At 45.2% G+C, this 14,299-nt stretch overlaps 1 protein-coding gene across 2 annotated transcripts in view; it reads left to right on the forward strand.

Annotated features, from left to right (window-relative positions):
- Window positions 1-4,290, forward strand: part of ALDH18A1 (aldehyde dehydrogenase 18 family member A1) — a 47,090-nt gene extending 42,800 nt beyond the window's left edge. For both annotated transcript variants that reach the window (XM_079900532.1, XM_079900533.1), the window contains exons 17-18: window positions 813-908; window positions 3,179-4,290. In XM_079900532.1, coding sequence (XP_079756658.1) covers window positions 813-908; window positions 3,179-3,360 — 278 coding nt within the window. In that variant the 3' untranslated portion in view covers window positions 3,361-4,290. The remainder of the gene's footprint in view (window positions 1-812; window positions 909-3,178) is intronic.
- Window positions 4,291-14,299: the final 10,009 nt, after the last annotated feature.

Below are 14,299 nucleotides of genomic sequence, written 5' to 3' on the forward strand. Positions count from 1 at the left end.
TCAGTGGCCCCGAGGGAAGAGGCAGGGAAGAGGTGATTCGCTCCACTTTATACGTGGCTCACTCTGTCTCAGAGGCGTTACCATTTAATCCATGCAGCAGTCTTTCCCGGTTGCTGGAATAAACCCATTTTACAGCTGAGGAAATCAAGGTTCAGGAGGTTAAGCGCAGAACCAACTAGTTTAGGGCAAAACCAACTCTCCACAGTCACTCATTCCCTCCACAGGTGAGCCTGGGTGTCAGGCACTGGAGGCCCGATGGTAAAGGATGCCAGCATGGCCCCCTCAGGGAACTTGCAGTCAGTTTACTGGGGAATCACAGCACCACCAGTGAAAACAGTTAATACTTGAGCACTTGCCATCTGCTAGGCTCTGGGATGAGTGCTCCATGCTGTTGGTTCATTTTATCCTCTCTGCAAGCCTGGGAGCTGGGTAATACTGTCAGTCCCCATTGTACTCAGGCACAGAGAGGTTCAGAAGCCTGTCCACAGTCACCCAGCTGGTGGGTGTGGAGTTTGAGTTGAGACTTTGGCATTTGACTCAGAGCCTATAAACAGATAGTGTAGACAGGCCATTGCAGCACTGAGGGTATGTCTGCAGGGAGATCTGGATTCCAACCCAGTCTTTCCCAGGTACCTACTCCTTCAACAACAGGACTGATGAAGCTGGTTTGCTTTCACAAGTCTGCATGTTTAATACGTGGGGAAGCACCTCAGGGGCCTGGGCCCTGCCCCAGTCAGGCCCTGTTGAGTGGCTGCAAGCAGGGATGTTCTCCCTGGGCCATCCTAACTCAATTTCTTCCCTTTATGCTGCAGAGAATACAGCAGAGTTCTTCCTCCAGCACGTGGATAGTGCCTGTGTGTTCTGGAACGCCAGCACTCGCTTCTCTGATGGCTACCGCTTCGGACTGGGTAAGAAAGAGTCTGGTCGGGGAGAAAGGAGTCCCTTGTGAATCCCTGTGTGGCCCCGAGGAGCATGGTGAGGGTGGAGGAGACACCTGGCCTTTACAGTCACGTGCATGAGCAAGATGATGCAGACATACCGAGGGAAGGTGGGTTTATCAGAGAGAATGATAACAGCTACCATGAACTGGTAGAAGTCCTGTGTTCTAGGCATTTCACATGCTAAGAAGGTAGGTACTTGTATTTCCTTTTTCATAGATGAGGATACTGAGATTCAAAGAAATGAAGTAACTTGCCCAAAGTCATGCAGCTGGTGTTCAGACCCAGACTTCCGTGAGTCCAGAGCCTGGACTCTGCCACGTACGGCAGACCACAGTGTGTCTGCATGCATGGATTATGACAGGCGTGCATGCCAAGGTCCCGTGGGAGCACTGCCGCTGCAGACTTGCTCCTTCAGAGGGACACAGCCAGGTTGCCTCAGAGCTAGGAATCCACCCTGAGGACAGGGCAAAAGAAGGTGTTAGTACCTATGCTGGGCTGAAGTATGAGCATCAGAAACAAACAGGTAAGTCCAGAGGTGCAAGGTTGACTTCTAATGCAGACTTTGAAATAAAAAGCTTCACAAAGGCACCCTCCCCACTTCCATCATTAGTAATAAATTCTCCATCCCCCAGTAGTATAAGGAGTTCTCAGACAGTCGCTGGTTTTCAGGGGCACCATTTACAAAGCTCCAATAAGGCATTTGTGGCACATCTGAGAATTATTTCAACGACTTAAAACATTTTAATCCCTCTGAACGTTTGAATAGAGAACTGCCTAGAGAAATAGTTCTCGCTGAATTGTTAAAGGTTATTAAAGGGAATTTTGCTGTTATTCTTAGTCACTGGACTCTTTATTTTTAGTTCCCTGTTTCTGTTGTGTTGGGGTTTAATTATCACATCACTTGCACTGATCTTTGTATTCCATGTTCTTGAAGAAGAAATAGCACACTTGTAAGGGCTGAGGTGCCCAGCTTTCAAGTGAAAGTCCAAGATGGGGGAGGAGCAAAGACCACTCCATTGTCTTTCCATCAGCTGCTCAGAGCAAACGCTCAGACTCTGGTTGGGTTAAGTTCCTGTGAAATGCATGAATAACAGTAACAGATAATATTCATTGAGCATTTACTGTATTTCCGGCACCGTGCTAAGTGCATCACGTGCATTATCTCACTTAGTTCTACATAATGGATTCTATTATTTTCTTCCTTTTCCAAAAGAAAAACCTGAAGCAAGAGATGGTTAGGTAACCTGCCCAAAGTCATGTGATCTCTACGCTATTAACCCAGAATTTGAAGCCAGTGGTCACCATCTCCTTGCCGACCACTGCCCCAGGCACCTCGCTTGCTCCTCTCTGCCTGCAGCGGCTCTCCACTGCTGTCCCCTGGCCGGCTCCTTCTCATTCAGGTTTCAGCCAAAGGCACCTGCTCGGGGAGGCTCCCACTGACCACCCTATCCAGGGTGCTGCCGCCCTGCCACACAGTCTCCGTCCCAGCACCCTTCGCTGCACCCCATCACCACATGGAATTATTTGTTGAACTGTTCTTTGGCTGCCTTGCCCACAAGAATACAAGCTCCATGAATTACATCAGTTGTTCACCACTTCATCCCCGGGTCCCAGCCCAGTGCCTGCTCAGTGAAGTTGTGATGAGCAAAGGAGCCCTGCCTCAACTGCACACGGTGCAGAACACCAAGCCAGACCTGGGAAGAGCCCCGGTGCCCCACGTCTGAGGCTGGAGCAGGAGGGAGGAAAATGAAAAGCTCTCTTTGGTGTAGTCAGCAGCCATTTCATGAGCACCTAGGAGCTAGGCGTTCTAGGGAGTACCTAGAACATGTCCCTTACCATCTAGGGTTTAAAGGATACTCGGGGAGATGAAACCTCTATACACTGTCGTACACCAGAAACAGTACCCAGATGTCAGATGATGGTATGCAATCCAGACACAAGACAGATATCGGAGACAGCACTTGTAGTATTGTCAAAGTGGATTGGGGATAAAATACAAAGGAGAGGCCCACAGTCAGGCCCCTTCTTCTCTTCTTAAAGAAGGGGCCTGACCGTGACTCACAGCAACCAGAGAACATGTTTATGGGGACAGTGGAAGTCAGGCTAGCCCAGGGAGGATGGGTCAGGAGAGGGCAGAGAGAGGGGGCCAAGTGAGGAGAAGGAAGAGACGCAGGCCTGGCGGGTGGTCAGGAAGCAGAGGCTGGGAAAGCCACACCCTCATCCGTGCTTTTCCACAGGAGCTGAAGTGGGGATCAGTACATCTCGAATCCACGCCCGGGGACCAGTGGGACTGGAGGGACTGCTTACTACCAAGTGGCTGCTGCGAGGCCAGGACCACGTGGTCTCGGACTTCTCAGAGCATGGAAGTTTAAAGTACCTTCACGAGAACCTCCCTGTTCCTCAGAGAAGCACCAACTGAAAGCATTCAGAGGAGAGCCGGGCATGTTCCGAGCGGTCTTCACAGTTAAACTCACCTTAAGCCTCTCGGGGTGAACCAGGTCTTTTCTCCCACCTCCTGGAAGGGCCTGCCTGTTGGAAAGTGCCCCTCAGCATTTACTGGGCCGTGTGGCAACATCAGCCTGGACTAAGGACTCTCATTCCCGCTCACCCTTTTCTTTCTTTTTAAGGTAGAAACTAATTGCTCTGGATAGGGATTTTGCTTAATTGCTAGAGGGGGACTTCGCTTCACATAGTGCAGTTCCCTTCAGTGGTAGAAACAGAAAGGTGCGGTTTCCCCACATAAAAGGCAATGGAAAAATCATGGTCGCTTTTTACCTTTTATCACCTCAATGAGGTAGAGTCTCCCTTGGTATGTGGTTGTTATAAGAGCCAGTCGTACCTGATAAGTCTCCACATTTCCTTTCTTTCACTCTCTTAGTCGTCTTCAGAAAGGAAAGATTTGGAATTTAGAGAGAGGCAGCCCTTTTTAGCAGTCTCATTAGAAACAGTCACAAAAATAGACTGAACCATCTGCACTAGGAAGATTGACCTTTTGTATTTATTTGTGGAGTAAATATAAACAAGCATTCCAGATGCTGTAAGCCTCTGAATCCAGGAGCTTGGCGCTACCTGTGACATGGTTAGAACCTGGAGCTGCAGACAGGAGGCACAAGTTTCAGGATGAAGGACCTACAGCCATTGTGCTTGAAATTTTTATATGAATTATTTTGTCATCCTATCCTCTCCCTCCAAAACAAAAATTAGAGGATTATTTTAATACTTTGGATTCTTGCCCCCTTTTTGAGAAATAAAGTTCTTATGAGAAGTCTGTGTGCATGATTTAAGCTTTCTCCGTCACTTGTTGTTACCCTCTTCCTCTTCCCTCCCTTGTGGCCCTCACACCCCACTGTTACAGTCTTTTCTCTGGAAGTTGGTTGGGGACAGAGGCCATCTGCCTCAGCAGTGTCAGTGGAAGCAGCACAGGCAGATCCCCAGGGGAGGAACTCAGGCTGAGAGAGAGGAAAGGAAAACATGATATGAAGCCCCAGGAGCTTAGGGACTAAAAACACGGTGATGGTCTGAAGTTCATGGGTGTGACTGACGTGAGCGTGCTGTCCTTGTGCCATGTCCACACGGCATCCACGTGGATTGTTCTGCCCGTCGCGTTGCCTCAGGATCGCCTGCTTCAGTGACGGCCCTAAGCCCTCCCTGCCTCCCTCCATCCTGTTCTTCAGGTCCTTGGTGCCTGACAGTCTGCAGTTGAAAGATTTCTTGTCTCGTGGGGGCCCTCCCAAAGAAATAAGTACTGACTTACATGTTTCTTTTTATCCTCTGAGGAGGTTTTATGAGCACAAGAATTACGGTGTCGTGTGGGGAACATGTTCCCGGCCGGCTCCAGGCTGCACCTCTCTTCCAGACCCTTACATGGCCGGCCACGTTTCCCTGCCCACCCCGCCCTCTGAGTGGGGAGTTCTGGCATAGCTTGCCTGAAAAGGCAATAAACAAAGTCCTGCCTGAAACTCTATGGCAAATACCACAATCGGCTCCCAACCACACAACAAACGCCCCTGGAATCGAAAATAGAAAGTGACCCAAGAAGGCCAAGCCCTTGGGGAAGACTCCACTGAGGAGGCAGACCTGGAGCTGGGCCCTGAGAAAGACAAGTTGTAGGGTAAGGAGAGGCGAGAGCATTCAGGCAGGGGACTGGGGAAGCAAAAGCCAGAGGTGGGGATGAAATGCAGGTCTGGGGAGCAGTGAATATACCAGCTTGGGGCTGAAGTTCATGTGGGTAAACAGGAAGGTAGTACATCCAAGACAGCGGGGAGACAACCTCCGCCTGAGCCACCCTTCTTAGGGCGCGGGATGGGGGTGAGTTTAGTGCAGAAAATGCAGCTAAAGCTCTGTCATCCAACAAGTCCATTCTCCCTTATGCAGGCACCTCAATCCTTAGTCCATTTCTGCAGAGACTGTGGGCCATCAGTCTCCGTTTTTCCACCAAAAGCAGAGAGATTCCCAAAAGAAGGCCAGGAGGCAGCCGTAGCTTCACAGGGACCCCCACCCAGGCCGTCTTCCAGTATGTGGCTTGTCCTAACTATAGGAAGCTGGCTTTTTATTCTGAAATCCCTTCTGTGGTCCTGCCCTGCTACTTCCCTTTCTTGGCCACCAACTCCTGGCAGCACCGGGTGTGAACCAACCAATCCTGAAACTCCCACCTCCCCACCGAAGGGGAAAAAAAGCCCTCAACAAATGTTTTTATTCATCAAGCCAAGTTTACTTGGGTTTAGATTTTCTGTTACTTAGAAATAAAGATGGTAATAATTATAAAGGTAAATATAATAGTGATAAAATTAATGTCTGAGTGATTCAGTATATTCATATATTATGGGGGCATTTACAGAATTATTCATATGGGAGGAAAATTGGGCAGCCAAGGACTGGATTATAGTAGGTGTTATTTGTCTGCTCTATATCCTTTATTTTATGAAACCATCTCTTCCCATTTTGCAGTAACCCAGCTCAGTCTCTGTGACTTGCGGTGGGGGGGTGTTCATCTCCCTCTGATAAGCCACCTAGTAAGCCTGTCTTTGGATTCCCCACTGTCTAGCGAGGAGCAGTGCACACAGGTGCTCACCGACCACCTGGTGACATGGACTACCTGGGCAGAGTTATGGAGGCGGAAGTGGGACTTCTCTGAGATCCGTGGACCATTCGGGACACTGGTGGGAGGGTGGCAGCCTGAAGTGGTCATATGTCTTTGCTGACCCCAACTCATTTCCTAGTAACTGAGCAGCGTCATCATTCTCGCCTAGCTGTGCTCGAAACATGCCTTGGAGTCTGTTGGAGTGGAAGGTGGGTTAATGTTACAGTGTTTTTTCTGCTGGTGCTTCTGGCAAAGATCAGTGAAGACCTTTAAACCATTCTTTTGGCAGCACTCCCCCTCCCCCTTTAGTGAGGATGAGTTGTAAAACTTCATTCAGTATTCAGTCAGCACCTATTATGTGCCATGTGCTGGGAATAAGAGACATTATCCCCCCCCACCCCCGCCAACGGTTCAAAGCTTAACCTGAGCATTACTGCTCTATCCCCAGATAATTATTCTTCTTAACTCCCAGTCTCTACCACCTATTTTACCCCTATTCCTAGGAGAAACCCTTTGGCCAATAAGAAGACACCAGACTAGACAGATCTCCAGACAGGAGGGGACGCAGGTTCACTACCACCTCAGAAAAAAAACAACTCGCTGTGGATTCCACCTGGCTCTAAGATTCTTCTAACACTAGAGGGCGGTCAGGCCCCACAGACCTAAGGAGGTCGGTCCAAGTCTGAATGAGCTCCATGTGCCAGCATCCTCAGACTGTCCACCTGGAGATGAAGTGCTGGCGCAGTAAAATAACTTCCAGAGATCCATTTACTTAGAAGGTAAGAACATAGGCTGTTTTTGGATAAGAGGCAGATGAGAGTTTGGATCTTGATTCCACCACCTGCTAGCTGTCTGAGCTGGGGAAAGTGTCTTAACATCTCAGAACTTTGATAAACTTATCCGTAAGTGGGTTTTGTGAAATTATATATAAAACACTCAGCACAATATCCAGCTTATGGTAAATCTTCAATAACTGTTAGCTGCACTGTTTATTTTGTTCTGAAGAATAGCTTTCACTTAGTTCTGTACATTGCTATTTTATTTAAAGTCCAAACATCTCTTCCTAGGAAATGAGGTGGGGACACTCTTAGGAGATAATCTACTATGTACCAGGCACTATAGCAAGAGCCTTACAGATGATGCCACAGCAATCTGAATGAATTATCTCTATTTTATAGGCACAGAAACCAAGGATCAGAGAGGTTGAATAAATTCCCTGGTCACCCGGTTACAAAGTGGCAGAACCTAGATTAGAAACAGATAACTAGACTTCAAAGCTCTTAACCACCACAGCAGGCTGTAGCAGTAGTGTTTTCCCAGAAGTTCCTGCATCTTAGCCCAAGGCAAGTTGTAAGGCAGAAGAAGGAGGTTGCCATAGCTACTAACTAGACCCCTTTTCAAGTAATCAGATCCCAGGTCTGCTCCAGTTTTGCAAGAGGAGATGCTTGTCTGGAAACTCTCCTCAACACCTGCCCCTGGAGGGAGCCGACTGCACCTGAATTATTTACAGAGTCCCTAGACATTTGATATAATGAGCAGGTGTGGATGCTTCTCCGACTTTCCCCCAAACATGCCTTTACTGACCCCCTTCCCCTCCCCCTAGTTGCCTATGAGGAAAAAGAAGCATCAGCCTTCCCACGTTGTATGTGTGTCTACCTACTTCATTCTCCATTCCAAAAATTATCTGTAAGAAGTGAACCATTTTCCTTGCAAATCTCAAAATAATGTTGTTCTGAGTTGAAATTGATGGTGTAAATAGGACCCTAGCTAGTAAATGGATAAATTTTTCTACTGATACACAGTTCCTTTTCCTCTATCCTAAGGTTATACAAGTCAAACCTAAAGACTGAGTTTGTCAAAAATATTCATTCTATGGATTTCAGTTACATAAAGGAAAAAAAAACTATGCTTAGAAAAAAGACTAGAAGGAAATATGAATGTAAAGGTGGCACTTGGCCTACAGTTTTTATACCACAGTAGCATATGGAGTAACAAAATGGCACTTACTAATAAATTCAGTGATGAGCGTCATGAGTTTTCCAGGGTCTGTTCCCCACCCACATCCTCATGTGAGTGCTCACATGCACCCCTTGCCTGGACAATCCATCTGTCGCTTCCCTTCTCTCCCTTCCTATTCATAGGCCAGTAGTGGGGTAACTGTGCAGCCTGCAATTGTCCTGGTAAAGAATTGCTTCCAGGTCTGTTCCTCATCCTCTCTATCTAGTCTGTGAGTCTGTGTTGTTTCAGCATCTTTTGTAGTACCCCAATTAGATTTTCTTGTGAAATCAAACTGAATCCATTGACTCTTAATAGTATTTTAGGTATATATCTCTTTACAGTGAACTATTTGAAAACAATTAGCCATTAAAAACCTTGTTTGTAAAGAATATTGATTGAATGGAGAAGAGGCTCACTACAAAATGTTGAAGAAAAAACTTGGCTTTACCTCTATCCATGGTTTCTCCATATCCACAGATTCAACCAGCCATGGACTGTGTAGTACTGTAGTATTTACTGTTGAAAAACATCTGTGTATAAGTAGACCTGCACAGTTCAAATCTGCATTGTTCAGAGGTCAACTGTAGTTATTCTGGGTCCAGGACAGTAAGACTTCAGCCATATCTGTAATATTTTATCTTCCTTGAAAAAATATTTGAAGCACATGTGGCAAAATTTTAAGATTTGGTCTTGATGGTGGGGGCAGTGATGTCTGTTATGTTACTTTCTCTGTTTGAATTCTTTCATAATTAGAAAACCACAGTGAAAAGATATTTATTGTTCATATTGACATCTTAACCAAGTTATTTTTGATCGAATTTTCTTGTATCCCTGTTATAATGCCTGGAATAATGTAGGTAAATAATAAGTATTTTCTTTTTGAAAAGAAAGAAAATAAGAAAAAACTTGGCTTTAAAGAGGTTAGTTAAAATTTCCCAATTATAATATATATATATTTGGTTAGGAAGAAGACTGGAAGAAAATGTATCAAAATATTATGAGTGATTCTTTTTTATCTTTATTGAAATATAGTTGATTTACAATGTTATATTAGTTTCAGGTATATAGCAAAGTGATTCAGTTATATATATATATATATGTGTGTGTGTGTGTGTGTGTGTATACATATATATATATACACATACATACACACACATATATATATTCTTTTTTAGATTATTTTCCATTATAGGTTATTAAAAGATATTGAGTATATAGTTCCCTGTGCCATACAGTAGGTCCTTGTTGGTTATCTATTTTATGTATTGTAGTGTGTATATTTTAATCCCAAACTCCTAATTTATCCCTCCCGCATCTTTTCTCCTTTGGTAACCGTAAGTCTGTGCTCTATGTCTGTGAGTCTATTTCTGTTTTGTAAATAAGTTCATTTGTGTCAGATTTTAGATTCCACATATAAGCAATATCATATGATATTTGTCTTTCTCTATCTGACTTACTTCACTTAGTATGATAATCTCCAGGTCCATCCATGTTGCTGCAAATAGCATTATTTCATTCTTTTTTATGGATGAGTAATATTCCACTGTGTATATTTACACCATATCTTCTTTATCCATTCATCTGTTGATGGACATTTAGGTTGCTTCCATATCTTGGCTATTGTAAACAGTGCTGCTATGAACATTGTTGGGGGGGGCGGTGCATGGATCTTTTCAAATTAGAGTTTTCTCTGGATATATGCCCAGGAATGGGATTGCTGGATCATATGGTAACTTTATTTTTAGTTTTTTAAGGAACCTCCATACTGTTCTCCATAGTGACTGTACCGATTTACATCCCCACCAGCAGTGTAGGAGGGTTCCTTTTCTCCACACCCTCTATTGTGAGCAATTGTTACTGAGTAGTGGGATTAATAGTGAGTTTTACTCACCATTATACTTTTCTGTTTTCCAAAGTTTCTTTTTTACTACTTGAAATATTTTTTGAATATTTTTCTTGTTTTCATAGCTACTAATATTTATTCCTGAGGGAAATTAGTGGTATGATGGTGAAAATAAAATTTGTGATAACAATCTTTTAAATCTAGAGAGGCTTATTTTTCCATTTCATCCCCCTTTGCAGTCTGTCTTGCAGAGAAGAAATCAAGGCTCAGGGGGCTAAGTCCTGGAACCGGGCCTCTGCCCTGTAGGGGGATTGTGGCCTCAGGGGAGACACTGGACTAGTCAGCTCTAGGGCGCCTCCAACCCGTGGCTCCCAGTGCGTCTGCGCTGTGTTGCTGCTCGGGTTTCACCCCCCGTGCTTACAGCCCTCCCAAAGCCAGGGAACGTCAGAAAGCCATAAAGTGTTTCTGCTCCAGGTCCTTCACTGAACTCGAGTTTTCCTTCTCTAACGCACAAATAAGGCTACATCTCTGACTCTGCGTTGCCAGATTCTGTTTCAATGCATACAATTAGATGGTAAATAATTCAAGAGAACGGAAACTGGCAAAGCGGTGTGTGATGTCCAAATAGCTATCTTGTTTACCCTCTGGTGTAAACTTCAGGCTCATCAGCGAGTCGGAGCCCCAGGAGTAGGTAAAACGTGCAAACACAGGAATCCACCTCTTTCCATTCCCTCCCATCTTTGAATATTGTTGAGGATAAGAATGCAGTTTCCCAGTTTGATTGAAGTAAAACAGCATGAATTTGGCAGACAGATTTGGCTGACTTCTTAGGTAAGTCTGAAGTTCCTCCCATGGTGAGTTGGGTGTCCAGAATCTAAAAGCATCCTCTTCTCCTTGTAGTGAGGATTCGTGATCCAAAGCTGAGGTCTCAGCAATATTATCATGCATCCTCCCTCTCTTCCTTCTGTGCAGTGAGGGAGATAACCTTTCACCAGGCCCTTCTGAACCTGCCTGTCATTAAAGAAGCAGTCTTAGTTAAGATTCTTTGAGTTACAGGTAACATAAACTACCTCCACCTTGCCTAAGAAGAAAAGGCTAATGTATTATATGGACACAGGGTGCCTCATAAAGCCTGAGGGCAAAAATATTAGAGCTGGCCCACCTTTCAAGAGACTGAAACTAGCTCAGGCAAAAAAGAGAAATTTGTGCCTCAGGTTAGCAAACCACAGCAAGAGCGAGTGACTGGAATCAGGGATCCCAACATCCCCTCAGCGCTCCTATGCTTCTCCTTTCTGCATGAGGGCTGCATTTCCTCCTGCTGGAAACTGGCTTCTTTCATGAGCATGGGACATAGCCAGTGGAAGCTTCCAGACTTATTCTCACAGCTTTGTTGCACCCACCCCACCCCCCGCCCCCGACCAACCACAAAAATAAAAAGGCTCTCGGCTCCCAGTTCCAGTGCAGAAGGAGTCTAGTTGGTCTACTTGGGCCACCTGTCCCCGCTGTAGTGAAGATGTAGAGGAGGGGCCATGGCATGGTCTGGGTTGATTCAGCCATATATACCTGTATAACCATGCCATGGTTAAATCTTGCGATAATTTCGTAGGACTTCCTCTTCTGGTAGGATGTAGTATGTAGCAATAATCCAGTGTTCCTGTTGGAACTAGAAAAAACTGGATAAATTAAAAAATCATATTTTTAAAGGCACTGGAGAGGTGTAGCAGCAACAAAGACTAATGAATTAAAATTCTGGAGAGGAAAGAGCCTTTTCTAAATGAGCTGATGATCTCTGACCATTTTCTTACCTGGGTATATTTGCCAAATCAGAGCTTGACCCGGGCATAAGGTCTTTACTGGGACAAATAGAAACTGGCAGAGCTTTTGATGATCCATGTGATCTGGCACTGGAATCTAGAGGAGCTCTAAACACATGGCCAGTTTTCCCCATGCAACATTTGCTGAATTCTGGGATGCAGCAGGAGAGGCTGAGCTAGAAGTGTCTCATAGCAGAGGGAAATTTCCCACAGACTTGCAGTAGGTAGGAAACAAAGTCCCGTTAGAGGGATGAGGGCTGCATCAAACATGACGGCTCTCCCCTCAAGACATTTGCTAAATTTTGAAACTGTGTGGGGCAAGAAACCAAAGAGCCTGAGCTCCTAAGAACAGAATTGAATCTTGCACAGGCTCTCAGGGTTGAGAAGACAGAGACCCACCATACTGTCAATCAAAAGCTTGAGTGGGTTCCCTCCAAGGAACAAGATGACTCAAAGTTGGACTGGGACTAATACAACTACCATCCAGCCCCAGCGCAGCTGAATCCCTGACTAGATTGAGATGATCAGTCCCTCACCCCATCCGAGAGGGACTTCCCTGGAGGTCCAGTGGTTAAGATTCCGTGCTTCCACTGCAGGGGGCGGCGGGATCCATCCCTGGTCAGGGGACTAAGATCCCGCATACCGCACGGAGCAGCCAAAAAAAAGAAAAAGAGAATCATCACTGGAGGAAAATATCATCTACAACCTCTATGGTTCTTTTATAATTATAATTATAAATATAAATTATAAATTATAATTATATAATTATGAGACATGCAAAGAGCAGGGGAATATAACTAATAAGAGAAATAGCAGAGAATGGAAGCAGACCCACAAATGATTCTGACATTTGAGTTAGCAGACAAGGACTTTATAATAAGTATTATAAACGTGAGAGAAAATATAGAAAATGAAAAGAACACAATATATGAAAAGGTAAAGAATTTCAGCAAAATTGAAATCTGTAAAAAAAGAATCAGGGCTTCCCTGGAGGTGCAGTGGTTGAGAGTCCACCTGCCGATACAGGGGATGCGGGTTCATGTCGTGGTCCGGGAAGATCCCACATGCCACGGAGTGGCTGGACCCGTGAGCCATGGCCGCTGAGCCTGTGCGCCCGGAGCCTGTGCTCCACAACGGGAGAGGCCACAACAGTGAGAGGCCCGCATACCACAAAAAAAAAAAAAAAAAAGAGTCAAATAGACATTCTAGAACTGATAAATGCAATATCTGAAATTAAGAACTCACTAAATGAAATGCTTCCTTACCAGTTGGTAAATACCTACTGGCCCAAGCCTCCTGAGTTCCTTATCGTCCACCTCCATGGCTAACTGGCCCTCCCTGGACCATCCTGGAGTTCCCCATGATCCAACAACTAAAGAGTTCATTGCTGACCCAGCCAGGGGCTTCCAGGACCCTGCTTTACCACTGCTGCAAATATCCCTTCTGATTGGTTGGTGTCTGTGCTTTCCCATTTGTCAACTACTTTGATGTCACTCCTTGGTACTGTCCTCACCAGAACCAAATGATTGAAGCTGGGGAGAAGGAATCCCCCAAAGGAGGCGATACCAAAATAAAAGGAAAAATGAAAGGACATAAAAAGGGATGTTTGTTCACTATGACGCTCACTAATAGAGCCAGAAATCTGGAACCAAAGGCTGCTATTTGCTGAATTTACATTATTCTAAATTTCCTCTCCACCATGGCCAGGGAGAATGGAGTGAACTGTGGAGAGGAGACCAAAGGAGGTTGGTCCTCTCCATAGCAGCGAGGTTGCTATGTTGCTTGGTCCCTGGAATCTGATTGTCTGGTAGCTCCCACACTAGTTCATCTCATGAATTGCCCAGGATAGCTGTAGAGACTTGAGTTCCTCAAAGGCAAAATAATCTGGTGAGGACTAACTGCCTTTCATAGTGTAGGGCAAGAGAGCAGGATTTAGAAACAGACCATTCTGAGTTCAGATCCCACACCTGCCATTAGCTGGTTGTTTGACATTGGGCAAGTCACTTTGCCTCTCCTATTTGTCTCACATGCTGGTAGCAGGCACTGTTGGTTAACTGCCTAACAGTTCCCTCCCTTCTTTGCTGAAAAAGGCCTCTTTTTTTTTTTTCTTCCCAGAGTGTTTCACCTCTTTCCCTCTCAACTCAGGAGTGAATCATGCTTGGTCTAGGCCCATTGTAGTAATTCTACTCCCTGGGCAATGGTTGGATTAAGCATGTGTGTATGATGACCCAGTTCTGGCCATTGAGGTGAGAGGGGTGATCAACCAGAAGATTCTTGGAAAGCTTTTCTTGTACTTAAAAAAGAGATACAAGGGGATTTCCCTGGTGGTCCAGTGGTTAAGAGTCTGCTTTCCAATGCAGGGAACATGGGTTCGATCCCTGGTCAGGGAACTAAGATCCCAAGGGCCCCTGGCCCACTAAGCCTCCGCTCCGCGACAAAGAACCTGCACATCACAAAGATAAGATCCCGCGTGCCATAACTAAGACCCAACACAGCCAAAAATAAATAATTAAATATAAAAAATAAATAAATAAAAATTAAAAAGAGATACAAAGAAGAGACCATCCCTCTGCTAAACATTGTCATGTTCAACTGGATGCCTGGAAATTCAGCAGCTATTTTA

The sequence above is a fragment of the Stenella coeruleoalba genome, assembly GCF_951394435.1.
Source record: "Stenella coeruleoalba genome assembly, chromosome: 16".
In the NCBI taxonomy this organism is placed as follows: domain Eukaryota; kingdom Metazoa; phylum Chordata; class Mammalia; order Artiodactyla; family Delphinidae; genus Stenella; species Stenella coeruleoalba.